Consider the following 15,061-nt stretch of genomic DNA (forward strand, 5'->3'; position numbering starts at 1 on the left):
AAATGCCCTTTTTGTTGTTACACTGAGGAGTGCTCGACAGAGATTTCCGAAAGGCTGCGATGTGATTGTGGCATAGTCATAGCCTTCCACAAAAAGAGCTACCTTTTGGTTGGTTCGTTCGTTCGTTCGTTCGTTCGTTCGTTCGTTCGTTCAAATACCAGCCTGCATTTAAGAAATTAAAACCCTGAATTAAGCCGAGCTCCTCATTTCTATTCGTCATCATTAAGTTATCACAATCAGAAGCCAAGCAAACGCAACTAATGCAGGCTGCGAGAAACTATGTACAAAAGAGTGACGAAAACAAAAACTAGACAAGAAAATATACATAACGTCCAATTACAATGATTACCAAGTCATTGTAAACATTATTGTTTTTAAAGGCTAACAAATCGGACAATAAATTAAGGAGAATTGCATACTAAACTGAACCAAATATTATTAAAGAATAACAATTAGAAACATCAATGACATCAATAATATTACTATGAAATTAAGAGTAGATGATTGTCTCTAAAGTAAGTGTAGGACACATTGGACCGCTAGCAGCCTGCAACAGTGTCTCTTAGCCCTGAGTACAGTAAGTCCCTGAAGACAAAGGCCTGAGCCTGGCTCCTTATGAGAAGGATTTTGTACACCTGTGGCCGTCCACCGCTCAGACCCCGAGAGCTAGAGCTGATAGACAGCGTGTCTTTTTTTGTTTTTGTTAGTTTTTTTTAGTGGCTGTGTGCTAGAGATGGATGGGGCTAAGGCTCCATCGCCTCCACAGTCTCTTGTTTCACCTTGACAGGCAGGAGTTTGATGACCGATGTCTCGCTGCTCTGCTCATACAGGCCGTAGGTACCAGACAGAGGCGGTGGGGCAAGAAGATCGCCGCTGCCTTTGTGGTACGGCGACTTGAGGTCCATGTCGTGGCTGAAGAGCAGGCCGAAGATCTGCTTCTCCACCAGCCTCTCCACGTCGACGCCCTCGATCTCCTCCAGCCGGTCAGCGTGGTCGCTGATGTCGAAGCGCTCGATCTCCTCGTTAATGCGGTTGAGCTCGTCCAGGCTGCAGCAGGGCGAAGGCATGGCGGCCAGGCAGTAGCCCTTGAGGTGGAGGCGAAGGCTGCAGAGATGGATGTAGTTGTGGTGGCAGTGCGGGCACTTGTGGGGGCGCTCTCGCGTGTGCAGACGCTTGTGCAACTTGAGGTGGACGAACTGCGTGAACTTCGCCGGGCAAAGCTTGCACTGGTAGGGCTTTTCACCGGAGTGCAGTCGCAGGTGGGTCTTAAGGTTGCTCGTGCTGCTGAAGCGCTTGTGGCACACCTATGGAGGCAGAGCGACAGCTTTTAGTACTACAGAAGAACCTTGGCACGTGAGCAGGTGTTTAATGGTGGAGTGGAGACCGAGCTCACCTGGCACTCATGGGGTTTCTCTCCTGTGTGGACCAGGTAGTGCTTCTGCAGGTGGGCCAGCTGGGTGAAGCCTTTATTGCAGGTCTGACACTTGAAAGGGCGCTCGCCACTGTGGACACGCAGGTGCACCTGAGAACAGAGCGGGGGGTAGAAGTTAGATACAGAGCACCATTCATAGATGGACGTTCATGACTGGAGGCATATGTATATGTAAGGACTGGACAGAGGAGAGCAGCTGAGGGACTCCTTTTACCTTAAGATTGGAAAGCTGCCCAAAGGTCTTGCTGCATACGTTGCACTCGTACTTGATCTTGCCATTCTGCTTCTTCAGAGGGTACGGCAGGGTCTTGTAGCCTGCTGGGCCTCGCTTCATCTTGCTGAGATTGATGACCTCGTCCTCTGAACGTCCAGCGCTCGGTTGGGCTGAGGTAGGGTTAGCAGGCTGCTGGTCGGGGGAGGCCGCGCAGCCAGCCGTGGGAGAACCGCTGGATGGGACGTGAGGGTGTCCATGCAGGGGTTTGTCCTTCGGGGTTGTTGCTTGAGGGAAGGCACTCTTGGGGGGCTGGATCAGCAGTTCCCTGTATGGCGGCAGCAGGAAATGCCGGCCTCCCTCTGGGGGGAGCATGGCTGAGGGGTGGGGCATGTGTGGAGGCAGTAAGCCGTTGATGAAAGGGTACATGCGGGGGAACACGCTCCCCACTGGAGGAGCGCCGTTCATAGAGTAGTGGGTCAGGAGGTAATGTGGGTTGGGGTAGAAGGAGGAGATGGGAGCAGGTGGGGAGTAGCCTGGGTACTGGCCCAAGCTGCCACTGTAGGGGAGGGCAGGCAAGTCTCTGGGATCCCGTGGTGCCGGACTGCTCTCGGGACTGGACTCTGGGCTGCTGCGCGCTGGCGGGCTGGGAGTCATCGAAGACTGTCCGAGCGAGCGAGTGGCAAAGCAGATAGCTGGGCTGGCCTTCAAGAATTCTTCTCTGAGGTGATTGGGTTGGGGGCGAATGGGGTAAATGACGCGGGGGTAGATGGGTCGGTCGGGGCTGTATTGACAGCGGGGCCGTGTGGGCAGGGGCCTGGCTGGCGCCTTCCATGTGTCTTTCAGGATCTCTGAAACTGTGTATTCTCTCTTCACCGCTGGCATTTCTTCTGATACCTGCTGCTTCGCCTCCGCCAGACTCTGTTCTGTGGACACATGGTACAACGGCACATTAGACTCAACAACTTCCTCAACAACAGAGATGAAATCACTGACCCAGCATTCCCCAACAGTCCCAGCGGCTCTCACATCTACTTTACGGTTCTCCGTCGGCCCTACGATATTACAAAATGGGCTTGCCCCCTTTTTTTTCTGTGAACTGAGAGGAGATCCTAATGGGCTCCTCCCCAGACCACTGGCTTCTGGCTACAGGAGATCCATTGTTGCACAGCACATAGATCTTCTCAAGCCAAGGAGGTTCAGAACACAAAGCAGCCTAGCCTAGCGGTTCAATTAGGGGCGACAGTTTGACAGATTGTCCTGAGCTAGGGTCTGCAGACAGGATGTGAGGCATGACAGCAGACCCTGGTCAGGGTGGTGGAGTGGGGTGGATTCTGCTCAGAGCACTGATACTATCTAATGGATGTGGCAGCAGATGATTGAAAGTTTCCTCCTAATAGGCATCCACAAAGCCCCTGACTCCATTCACTGCACACTCCTTCACACTCCTTCAAGACGGCTCAAAACGAAGTGAACTTGGAAGCAGCTCTCTTAACACCCCTTCTGGAACTAGAGCGTCGGACAGAAGGAGAATAAGAGAGATTCTCTGATCTTCTGAGGGTTTGAGTTCCATCGCCCTTATTGCCCCTATGATGACCGAAGGTCTTGATGAGGTCAGATTTACGTGTCACGTGGTTTTCTCTGATCTCCCTTTCTGCAGCTCTCCTCTTAAAAGAAGAAACTTTAAAAGAAGATGTAAATAATCAAAATCGCTTCCTGCTTCCTTTCCTGTGACCTGGGTTGAGTCTCTCTCTCTCTGGGCTTGTGTGTGTGTGTGTGTGTGTTTGTGTGTGTGTATGTGTTAGCAAGAGGAGTATTTTCCTAAAGATCTTCCTATCACTCCGGCCCCCATCCCTCTGCTCCAGCAGCAACATGTAAACACAGTTAGAAGTTATCGGTATCAACCCCCCCCCCCCCACACACACACACACACACCCACCCCCACCCCTCCCTCCCAAGCCCCTTCCAGAGATAGCGCCAGTCCCAGAGAGCTTGTGCAAAACAAACAGCCAGCGATCTCGCAGATATCAATCTGTCAGCGCGGCCCTGCCGCCAGGAAGTTCAAGTAGTCAATGGAGCAGCTTTCCCCCTCCCTCACTCCCTCTCTGTAGCCCTCTCTTTTAAAGTGCCAAATAAATTAAGGAGTCGTGCCAAAGACCTGTCCACGCCTCCCCAGGCATGTCTTGTGTGTGTGTGTGTGTGTGTGTGTGTGTGTATACTGACGACTCAATGGTCCTTAAAAGCCAACCCAGACTGAAGCCTTCGAGTTTTCACCTCGGAAAGCAGAAGAGGTCCGGTGAACCAAGCGCTTAGCCTGCCTAAGCTTTTCTAAATCAGTCCCATGTGGGAGGCCCTGCCAGTCATCTCAGCCCATTCCATTATACTGACTCATTCGGTGCAGTGGCTGTAGGGCTGTTTGTGCTATGACTAGCCTTGGCTTGATGCGAGGTTTGAGCGAGACGGATAGAGAAGGAGGGCTGGTCCCACTCTCTCAGGTAGCAGGTAGAAGCTTGGGTGTCAGCTGTGGGTCAGGAGGCCTAATTATAGGCTACCATTTGTGCGCGAGTGCATGTGGAGCGCAGGGGGCCGAGGCAACAGCATCCCACGCAGCCTGAGGGCATGCGCATGGCTCAGGGGAGCGGAGACGCTAAGGCTGGTCCGTTCCCGCCACACCTGAGTATTGTCTGCTTCCTCCTCTGTGGCGCTCTCTCTCTCTCTCTCTCTCTCTCTTTCTGTCTCTTACGACACAAAGGGTTTCACTTTGAGACCTTTATTACCGGTTGAGCAATAACAGATTGAGCGTGTAGAGCAAGCTTTCATGTTGAAAGAGTGTCTTTAAGTGCAGATGACTGTGGCATCACACCTCCCCCTCCTGTGTAATTAGGTGCACACACACACACACACACACATTACTAGGCCTGAACAGGAACATGACGTAGAACGCCAGACGAAAACACAAGTGGCGATTGGAGCGGTGCAAGGAATCCCGATCCTCTGATGAAAGGGGGAAGAGCGTGTTCTGTTGGCATGATAATAACAGACTCTGTCCTTGAAGTGAAGACAGCACACTTCCCCTGGACTTTATCTAAAGTAACGAATGGCCAGGGAAACAACTACCTGCCTGTTGTCACACTCAGACACACACACACACACCCTTCCAGGTATAATACTGTATAAGGTGTACCCTTATACGGTATGAAAGAGACAAAGAGCGCAAACAAATGAAATGCACTCCAGACTTCCCTGGAAGGTTTTCATTGGTTGTACAGTACAATGCAGTGCTCGCTATGCTAATTAGCGGGTTCAAGCTCCCGCCGGGTGTGAGCTACGTTAGCCGTCTACGCTAGCCGCCTCTTGAGCCTCAACTCCGGTGAAGAGAAGCTTAGAAGTATTTGTTCTTTTCCCTTTTTCTCATTTTTTCTACTTACTGAGCTTTTTCATCATGAGCTCCCCCGAGGGAGGGTAGTGGAGTCGCCGGGCGAAGTCTGAGCAGTACCACACCAGCAGCTCCTGGTCAGCTGGGATGGCCTTCACCGTGTAGAAGTAGATGCTCGTGCCGTTCTGGCAGGCTGCTAGGTTCTGCTCCTCCTGCGAGTGGGCCGGGTTCACATAGCGCATCCAGTTGCTCTTCTCCTCGTCCAGGCCGTCCACGAAGTGACGGAACTCACCCTCTGCGTAGATCTGGCAACAGAGAACAGAGAACAGGCGGCATGTTTTAGCGATTTGATGAACACTGGGCCTACTGTGATGAAATGCAAAAGCTTTGCATTCTGGGACACACTCGTAATCATTACATCGTCTCGCCACCTTCTCCATTCACCGCTCGCCCTCGAGACTGACAGACAGACAAGTGGGAGATACTGAAGCGTACAGTCTCTTTATAAAGCAGCGCGCTTGACTCAGCTTGCACGCCCCCACCGGTACTCGTACTCTCATATTGAATCTGCATGTCTTCTCTCCATTACACTCTCTCTCTCTCTCTCTCTCTCTCTCTCACACACACACACATACACACACTCTCGGGGTTATGAAGTGGAACAGATTTTTTTTTGGTTGTTTTGGGCTAGTTCTTAAGGTTAGCGAGTCTTGTTTACACTAACCTGCCCATTTCCAGGAACGCTTGACGTCATGACGTCACCGGGCCCCGTGTGAGGCTTCCCTCAGTTCTGTGACACCAGCGCTACTCGTTTTACTGTACCCGTCCCACAACCCCTCCCCACCCCACGTCAGCCTCATCTCAGTACTGCTCTGATCTCCTCCTCGAAGGGTAGGACAGAACCGCCAATATCAGCAGCCGCGGACTGTTCTCCTGGGGGTTCAGCCCATCATGTCGTTTCTGAGAAGACCTTCTCAACCTTCCCAGTAATAATACTAAAAAATTGATCTGGCTGGAAAGGGAGATTTCCAGGTGGTCTTTGGGTGGGTGGTGACCACTGCTGTTGCTGCGGTCTTCTTTTTTTGGGTGTGAATTCTGTGAATCCTAAAACACCTACAAACCAAAATAACCTGCCAAAGATTTTTTCGCCGTCATGGTTCGGCTTGTGATCGAAGTGACTTGGCACTTTCCCCATGACGACAGCTGCAGACAGCAAACAGCTGAAAGCCACAGACAGGGGAAGAGAGAGCTGAAGCTGCATAGGCCTTACTGGCAGCTCGGTTAAGCTTTCCACACCGTAGCCAGATCTACAGTCAGCGCTCAAGCTAAAGGCCACCTGACTGCCTGAATGACCCACCCCGCACCCTCGAAGCCTCAGAGATGTCGGGTCTGAGAGTTGCCAAGTCATTTGGCTCCCCTTTCGACATTCAGGAGCAGCACAGTCAAAACAAGATCACGCAAGATGAAACAAAAACGTTCACTCTCTGTCAGCCAGGCCGCCGACGCAAGCACTGTGGTTCCCAAAACACTAGACCCTTACTCAGCGCTTTTCTCTTTTCTTTTTTTTTTTTTCTCTCTGCTAGCGCTGTGATGTCACGCAGGAAGTAAGTCAGTGGAACAGGAAGTGACCCGCTGTTTCTTTTCTCTCTCTCTCTCTCTCTCTCTTTTTATTTTTTTTATTTAAGCTTCATTTTTTGCTACCCTGCGAGAAAATAACCAGACTCACCCTCCAGAAGTACTTCCTGTTGGCATCTTTGGGGACGTTCTCAGCAGTGTATTTCTCTCCCACTAGAGGGCCGAAGCGAGTGCCTTTGGGGATGTACTCTCTGCTCACTACGCCGATTACCTAGAAGGGGGGAAAGGAAAGAAAAAAAAAGCCCTTGTTATGTCGAGACGTAATCCAGCAACTTCGTTACCCTCAGTGCTACGTTCCATCATGTCATCATCATCATCATCATGAGGCCGTGGCTGCTGGGGTGATTTACGGGCAGCTTTACCAGGCATTTATGAGAAAAGATGACAACAATTAAAGTGAAGCCGAATCTCGATCTCATCTGATAACCTGTGAGAAAGTGAGAGCGGCTGACTAAGAGCAGGGGAGGCAGTGGAAGGCTGTGGAAGGAGGTCAGGTAAGCTCGAGACTCCAGGCTTTCTCGTTTAGCATTCGCACCTGGAGAGATTTGAGCCTCATTCTGGGGTCAGGGGTCTGCAAAGGTCCCAGCCAGACCCGAGAAGGAGGAGAAGAAGAAGAAGAAGAAGAAGAAGAATAAGGAGGAGGAGGAGAAGACTCTGTTCGCCCCGTCTCACCTCTCATTAAGCACCTAGACCCTCCCTCCTGTCCTCATTACCAAGCTGCCCACCCCACCACATCAAACGCCACTGTAGGCCTAAAGCACAAACCCACACCTACGATTACAGCACGCTTCTTCCTTTGAGGTAAACGGCATCAGAAGAAGAAAAGCCCCAGAGGTGGAGAGGAACGCTGCTGTCTGGGCCGTCGGATTACAGCCAGCGAACTTCAATCTAATCTCCCCGGCCAAGATCCGCTCTCTTCTTCATCTCCTCCTCCTCCTTCTTCATCTTCATCCCCCACCACCTCTACCTTTCTTCCACCTTTCTTACCCCCCCACCTCCAAACACACAAACAGTTGTCTGTCTGGATAAAGAGGTCGGAAATCCCCCTCCCCTGCTCCGCCTTCCGAACCTACAACAGAGCGCCGTCTCGTTTGGGAGATTAAGGGTCTTTTTTTGATAACTCATTACCAGAGATTTGCCGTTGCTTCCTAGCTCCCTCCGTGCCAAGACGGCCCTCCACATCGTCTCCACTTCCACGCGGCCTTTCTTCCTCCCTCTCCCTCTCTCTCACTCGCTCTCTTGCGCGCTTTCTCGCTCGCTCTAGCTCTCTGGACATTGTTAAGCACTCACAGGCGTTTTCATCAGCTGAGAAATTGATCATCTCTCTGATTCTTTCTCAGTTTTGTTTTTGATCCTCAAGGAAGTGATAAGACGAAAGAGAGGCGAGTGATGAGAAAATCTATGCCACTGATATAGGGGACGGTTTAAAGGCCCTCCTTCGCTAAAATCAAGGGGACGTTTGCTCACCTTCCACAGACATCACTGTCTGTCCCAGATAGGGGAGTGTTTGATGTGACGGGAGGTCATTTAAATTTTTTTTTTTTTTTTTATTTTTTTTTTTTTTGGCCTGTGCTCTTGCGCCGATGGAAGTTCTTGTCCGCAGCGCAGATAAAGAAGATTAATTACGGCGGGATTTCAGCAGGAGTGGCTTTACAGAGATGTCATAAACGCAAATCACTCTCTCCCTCGAGAGGAAGGCGCTCTTATCTGTAGATAGGTCACTTTTTAAGACTAGAAACTGTTGACCAGTCCTCTTTATGAAGGTCCAGTCTTGGTGAAGAGTTCCCCCAGTGTAAAGAGCGGGTGACCTGTTCTCATGATGCCGGCCATTTCCTTTCCTGAAGGCTCGCTTGGTCAGGCCTTGGCGTCGCACTAACAATAGGCACACTCACTGCTGGAGGATTTTACGAGCAGATGGCATATACAGTATCACGCATGAATCCAACACCACAAACCCAAACACCATCCTGCAGGCCATGAGTTCCTCAGTCTACGAGTGCGTGAGCCAGCGTTGAGTCACACCACTGTGTGTATGTGCATTTTTTGTGTGTGTGTGTGTGTGTGTGTGTGTGTGTGTGTGTGTGTGTGTGTGTGTGGGAAAGAGCAGGAAAGGAGGGAGCCGTACCTCTTTGGAGTCGGACGAGTGCCTGAAGGCCAGGTTCCTCGGGAGCGAAGCCTGGGCCCTTGTCAGCTCTGGCTTGTCTACTGGGCCTTCCCACGTGTGGTCCTTCACTATGTAGGTGCATTTCTCTTCAAACTCTGCTTCCGTCCACTTGGACATGTCTGCATCCTCCACGTCCATTTTCGGGTCCACCTGGTCTGCGGTGTGGGGAGCCTCCTCAGTGGTCAACATGACAGAGCTATGCTGAGAGGCGGCCTGAGTTACAGAGCGAGAGAGAGAGAGAGCGAGAGAGAGAGAGAGAGAGAGGGTGGGGGGGGAAGAAAGTTAATGGACGCCCTTTTTTTTAGTAGCTTTAAACATCATGAGGGCTTAAGACTGCTGGTTCTGGAGACTGGGGGGGTCGGTAAAGCTTAAAGCAGCGCTCTGGAAATGAATAGGAAACTCATAGGACACTCATAGGAAAAGTCAATTCATCTATTATTCATTAGTAACGGAAGCCTAATGAAATGGAAACTCATGCCAGAGTTAACTAGAAAAATAGAAATCACGCAGAGATCAGCCTTCGGACGCCCCCTCGCTCAGTTTTGGCATCCCGTACCAATCTCACAAACCGACACAGTGCTCAAATCCAGCCTGAAGCCTGAAGCTCCTTCTCCAGCCACAGCCAGAAGGTCAGGAGGCACAGCCGTGCCACTACCTCAGTCTACCTCTGTCTACCTCCACCTCCGCCTTCCCTTTCTCTCACTCTCTCTCTCTCTCTCTCTCTCTCTCTCCATCCTTCCCTATCCGCACTGCTGATTTCCTCCCTCCTTGTCCTTCTGGACAAAAAAGGCGCAAACAGGGACCAGCGGAGGAAGGAAGTGCCGTCTGTGTCTGAATGGAGCTAAAATTGGAAGCTGAGTTGTAGAGCAACACACTCTGTAAACTCAGGCAATAACCGTGTTGAGAGAGAGAGAGAGAGAGTGTGTGTGTGTGTGTGTGTGTGAGAACAAAAGGGAAAGAATCACAACTTTTTCCATAGGGGGGCCACGGCAGCGCAAACAATCTTCAAACACTTCCCACCCAGGATTGTCTCACAAACAGTCCGAGCCCCGAGACCGAGGCTGGACCCTGGAGCGTTAGGACCACCATCTCAAATTCCACTACATTCATTCAAAGTTAGTAAGTTTTATTATTAAAAATACATTTATTATTAAGCTTTTATACAAAATATTAATATTTCACAGCTTCTTTCACTTGTTTAGTTTGATTCTCTTCAGCTTTTTGAATTTTTGAGCAAATCAACAAATGAGAACGGTCCAGATTTCGGTCAGTGCTCATTTAATGCCTGTATTCCTCTATTGCTGAATCCAGCAGACTGTTTCCATTATATGAGTTAAGAGATGACAAAATACTGCAAGCTGGCTTTTAATTCGCTGTGTAGGACAGCTGCAAGACCCCAACTAATACTGAAACCGAGAAACCGAACATGAACAAACTGGGCAACCGTATAACCAGTAACGCTTAAGGCTGAATGAGAAAATTAAATTAAAGAGTTAAAGCTTTAAAGAATTAGGAATTTGAGTTAGAAACTGAAGCAGTACAAAAACCGAAGACTGAAGACTGAAAAATGTTATTTCTGAAATTACTTCTTGATAAAAATATATATATATTTTCATTTTTTAGTTGCTTGTTGCTTGGATTCAAATTAAGTTTCTTTCCATTTTAAATGTAAAGAATTTTTCCAGTTTCACAGCTTAAAGACAAAACGTACATTTTCTGATTTTCCACATTTATATGTCCCACCAGCCAACCAAACCGACAATTTTTCAATTTGCAAATTCTCCAAAAATATAAATATCATTTTAGATTTGCTGCCATTAAAACAAAAAACACCAAATAAATATTTTTAAAGAAATGCATTACATTAAAATCCTATAGATGCACCTAATTTTGTGACATTTTAACTAAAAACACAATCAAGTTACCAAATCCAACCCGACAGAGCAACCAGCCAATAAACACACATGTAAAAACCCTCTCTCCTTTTTTTTTAAGGCACTTTTCCCCCCCCAAATAAACCAAAAACTCCAAACTCCCAATCAAAGCAGCTCAAAAAGCTCCAAAGTGTTTAAGCAGATAATTCTCACTCACCGACAGACTTTGGTTCCAGCCACACATAGAGCCGTCTGATCTCTCCCTCGCCTGTGTGTGTGTGTGTGAGTGAGAGAGGGAGTGTGTATATGTGGGACAGGTGCAGATCGCCCCTCTCTCTCTCTCTCTCTCCTGTCCCACCGCTAGTCCAGATGGTGAGTGTGTGTGTCCTGTGAGCGTCTCTGGTTTGACTGACTGCCTGAGCGTGTGTCTTGTTGAAGGCAGTTAAAGGCCCCTCCCCTTATCCCTCCTCCTCCTCCTCTCTTTCTCTCTCGGCCTGTCTCGGCCCCACCCCTCAAAGAAATGACTCCTGCAGTCACTTTTTGCAATTACAGTTACTCTCCTGCTTCACTTATTTCTGTGTGACATGGATCTCTCTTACTTTTCTGTCTCTCTCTCTCACACACACACACACACACACACATTTTTTATTTTGTCATTTTTTGCAGTTTTCAAAAAAAAAAAGAAATAAAAAAGTGCTTGGACCCCTTTAATCCATTCATTCTCCCACTGTCCCACTCAGCCCCACTGAAACCGAAGGAGAACTAACAGGCGCCAATCATTCTATCAGATAGAGTGAGATTAGATAGGGTGGGATAGGGTCTTGTTTGGAGAGGGGAGGGGTAAGTTGGAGTGGGGAGTGGGGGGGGTGGTGTTGGTGTTGATCCCCTTTCCTCTGACTCTCTTCCTGTGAAGGAAGGACATCCTGCAGCAGTGACTCAATAACCTGTTGCTGTTTACTAAGAGCAGGACTGCAGATTGATGACCGCGTTTGTCCTCACACCTCCTCCTCCACCCCCCCCAAACTCCTCGCCGCTCTTCCCCAATCCTCTCCCTTTCCCCTCCTGGACCTAGACCTGGACCTGCACCCAGGCTCCACACACAAGCTGTAGAGGGCGCCGCTCCCTGCAAGAGGTCCTCTGGTGCCCTACTGTGAACCTCTGCACCCGTTGTGGATGTTAGTGTTGGGGTAGCTGGGGTAGATGGAGATGGGGTTGAGGAGGGTCGTCACTAATGATTAGGTCAGGAATAAAGGAATCTGTTGATTATTGTGAAGATTAACGATTATTATTATTTTTTTTAGTGATGAAGGCCACAAAGAGAATGGACGGGAGTGAGAAAACCAAGTGTAGACTTTTTAATAGATTTGTATTGATTTTTTTTTTTTTATTAATTGTAATTGTGTGTGTAAATCGATTAATCAGGACAGCCCTAACCACAACGCGTTAAAACCACATGGATGAATGAGCATCTGTGGATCAGATGAAGGCCTAGATTTTCTCAAAACACCCTAGAAAGTTCTAGACATGTTCCAAAAGTGCTGTAAAGGAATTTAATGATTGGTTAGAGAGCCATTTGCATATCATACCCAGTAAACCCAGTATTATCAAGGCCTAGATCACATCACTGGTTATTTATACACACTGATTAAACAGTGAGAGCATGGCTCTGCTTTGAACGTTTCCTATAACCAGTACAATTATAGTAGCATGGTTGAATAAAACCAGGCTCTGTCATGCCCACGACAAAAGATGAAAGCTTCAAAAAAAAAAAAAAAAAAATGCAGAGTAAAGCGCAAGTGGCAGACGTCGAGAATCTTCGGTGGTCTGCCACGGTCTCGCACCGCCCGCCGCAATAAGATTCCCCCACAGCAATGGATGCTTTTAAAAAAATACACACAAAAAAAAACAAGACAAATAAAAGGCTGGAAATCCCCTGTTCCCCCTCTTCTATCTATTGCTACACCACACACAGTGACATAAGTGTGTGTGGGTGAGGAGGAACGAGGAATAATGAGGAGGAGTAGCAGCAGCAGAGTAGAAGAAAACAAGCAGAAACGGAAGAAAACAGAAGAGCTGTAGGTCGGCTCAGAGTGACCTCGGCTGCGGCCAATCGAATGGGTGGACCTGGTTTACTTGGACATTAAAGATAAGAACCTTGTTTTTGGGTTCCTGAAACGCTGAGTTTTGGAGATGCTGAGTAACAACAGCAGTCACATACGAGATATACTATACCCTAGTCCACCACCACCCCCCCCCCCAACCCTCCCCGTCACCCACCCAAATCCTACTGGTGACAAAGATCTAACCACATCACTTGCTGCTGCCTACTACTTCCTGGCAGCGGACGACCCATAAGAACCCCCCCCAAACACACACACACACACACACACACACACATATATATACACATATACCCCACCCTCCCCTCCCCTCCCCAAAAGGTCTGTCTCTTCCCCCTTGCCTAGCTAGACCCAACTGCCGGCCCACGGCGAGGCCCAAAATCTGGCCTCCAGCTGGGCCTTCTGCAGCACAGCCAGGCACCAAAGCAGGCCCTGACTCAAAAACAAGCCGCAGAGAACGAAACAACAACAAAGGTCTCTGAACGTTTCGAGCGAAAAACGAGCGCTTCCTTTGGAAATTGCCGTGCGGTCGGGTCTTGAGGGACCAGAAGCTGGGAACAATCTGCCGAGGACTGGAGTTTGCCCCCATTGCCATGGCCATCGTAACCAACTCCTACCACCATTGTGGTGTACTCTCTCTCTGGGCTGCCCACACCATAAAGGAAAGAGTAGGCCGGGGTGGATTGGGGAGGGGTCTTTTTTCTGGCTCTGAAGTCAAATTCAAATGGGGGCTTCTGTAGTGGGGTTTAATGTGGCCTGCATGCCTGTAAGGGAAGAAAGGAGCTAAACAAAAGGGACAGAAGGACTTCCAGCAGCTTTGTTAGTTTTTCCAGAGGGCCACTATCAAGCCCACCACTGGGCTTCGGCTGTGGGCCCTAAATACAGGTGAGAGACACTGCTGAAAGAGACTCTACCAGAATGTGCAAGTGCTTTCTGGACATTAGCAGCGTAGGTAACCACTGCTGTAGACCCCGAGCATGTTTAAGGGGGTTTCGAGAAAGAGACACCTCATGTACCTGAAGCTCTTGGCCTCCATTAGGATGTGTGTTTATTAGTCACACTGCAGTCCCTCTGCAAGTGCCTCTGGGCGTTTGGAGCAAACCCCATCTCATCTGCCCTTCATAACCCATTATCCTCACCATTCAAATATCTCAACTGGATTATTTGCATTTATATTTAACCCCCCCCCCCCCCCCACACACACACACACACCCCCCTCAACCAAACAGTACTTAACACACACACCCAGACAGACCACACACTCCACCCTTTCCAAACACATTTACAACTGTACGTTATCTCCGTACGTAAAACCTTAACTGAGCCACGTTTGAGTATCTGTGATTCTTCTCATGGGAGCGCTGGAAAACAGATATACGCTATATGGACAGAAGTATTGGGACGCCGTTTATTCATTGTTTCTTTGGAAATCAAGGGTTTTGTTGGAGAATCTGGTCTCTACTGTCCAGGGATGAAAGCCTTATACTAGATTTTGGATGAGTTGGATCATCATTATCCCAACTCATCCCAAAAGTACTGGATGGAGCACCACCAACCATCATTCCAAAGAACACAGTTCTTCCACTGCTCCACAGCTCAATGCTGGGGGGCTTTATAGCCCTCTACTAGCCCATGCCTGGCATTAGGCATGGTGCCAATAGGTTTGTCTAGTATATCTGCTCCAGAGAGTCCTAGTCTATTCAATTGGCAGTACTTCTCTACAGGGACTAGACTAGCCGTGCATGTGTATGTGTGTGTGTGTGTGTGCATTTGCACATCTGTGTCAGCCATGGGTGCAACCTAAATCTTTGGCAGAAGCCAGATGGTCCATGCTGTGTGTCGTGAGCTGGGTTGGAGCAAGAGCCCTGGATAGACCATCATCTGGGGTGCCCTGAGGACCTGCTTTGAGGACCACCACCCCCCCCCCCCCCACACACACACACACACCTGTGGAGAGGTCTGAGAGTGTGAAGAACTTTCAGAGCTTCTTGAAACTGAAGGTTCTTCACCTTGAAGGCCTTGAAGTCCAGCACCGTTTGGTGATTTCTCCGGCCAGACGCACAACAGCTAAACCTGGCAATTAACAGACGTGCTGAAGCACATGTAGGGGAGCTGGGAATTCTCGGAACTTTGCTGGACACCACGGTCTCCAGGACTGGGATTGATACATGATACATTTGGAAATCTGGCGATATTGATTTGATCAGTTCCGCTCGGCTCTCGCTCAGGGCCTCACTGTTAACAGCCTC

The 15,061-nt window shown here is 49.2% G+C and overlaps 1 protein-coding gene across 1 annotated transcript; it reads right to left on the minus strand.

Moving 5' to 3' along the window:
• Window positions 1-385: 385 nt before the first annotated feature.
• Window positions 386-11,081, minus strand: prdm1a (PR domain containing 1a, with ZNF domain). Its single transcript, XM_072668804.1, has 7 exons — window positions 10,910-11,081; window positions 8,780-9,031; window positions 6,746-6,865; window positions 5,072-5,324; window positions 1,647-2,569; window positions 1,394-1,522; window positions 386-1,304 (listed from the first exon to the last, which is right to left on the minus strand). The coding sequence occupies exons 1-7, from the start codon at window positions 10,934-10,936 to the stop codon at window positions 744-746; spliced, it is 2,265 nt and encodes a 754-aa protein (XP_072524905.1). The 5' UTR covers window positions 10,937-11,081; the 3' UTR covers window positions 386-743.
• Window positions 11,082-15,061: the final 3,980 nt, after the last annotated feature.

This window comes from Salminus brasiliensis, chromosome 23, assembly GCF_030463535.1.
Source record: "Salminus brasiliensis chromosome 23, fSalBra1.hap2, whole genome shotgun sequence".
Taxonomy (NCBI): Eukaryota; Metazoa; Chordata; class Actinopteri; order Characiformes; family Bryconidae; genus Salminus; species Salminus brasiliensis.

Coding starts and splice junctions, on each gene's coding strand:
- prdm1a (XM_072668804.1), bottom strand. CDS start 10,936: ATGTGTGGCTGGAACCAAAGTCTGTCG. Junction 1,523..1,646: donor GGCAGCTTTCCAATCTTAAG/GTAAAAGGAGTC, acceptor CTCTGTTCTCAG/GTGCACCTGCGTGTCCACAG. Junction 1,305..1,393: donor AGAAACCCCATGAGTGCCAG/GTGAGCTCGGTC, acceptor CTGCCTCCATAG/GTGTGCCACAAGCGCTTCAG.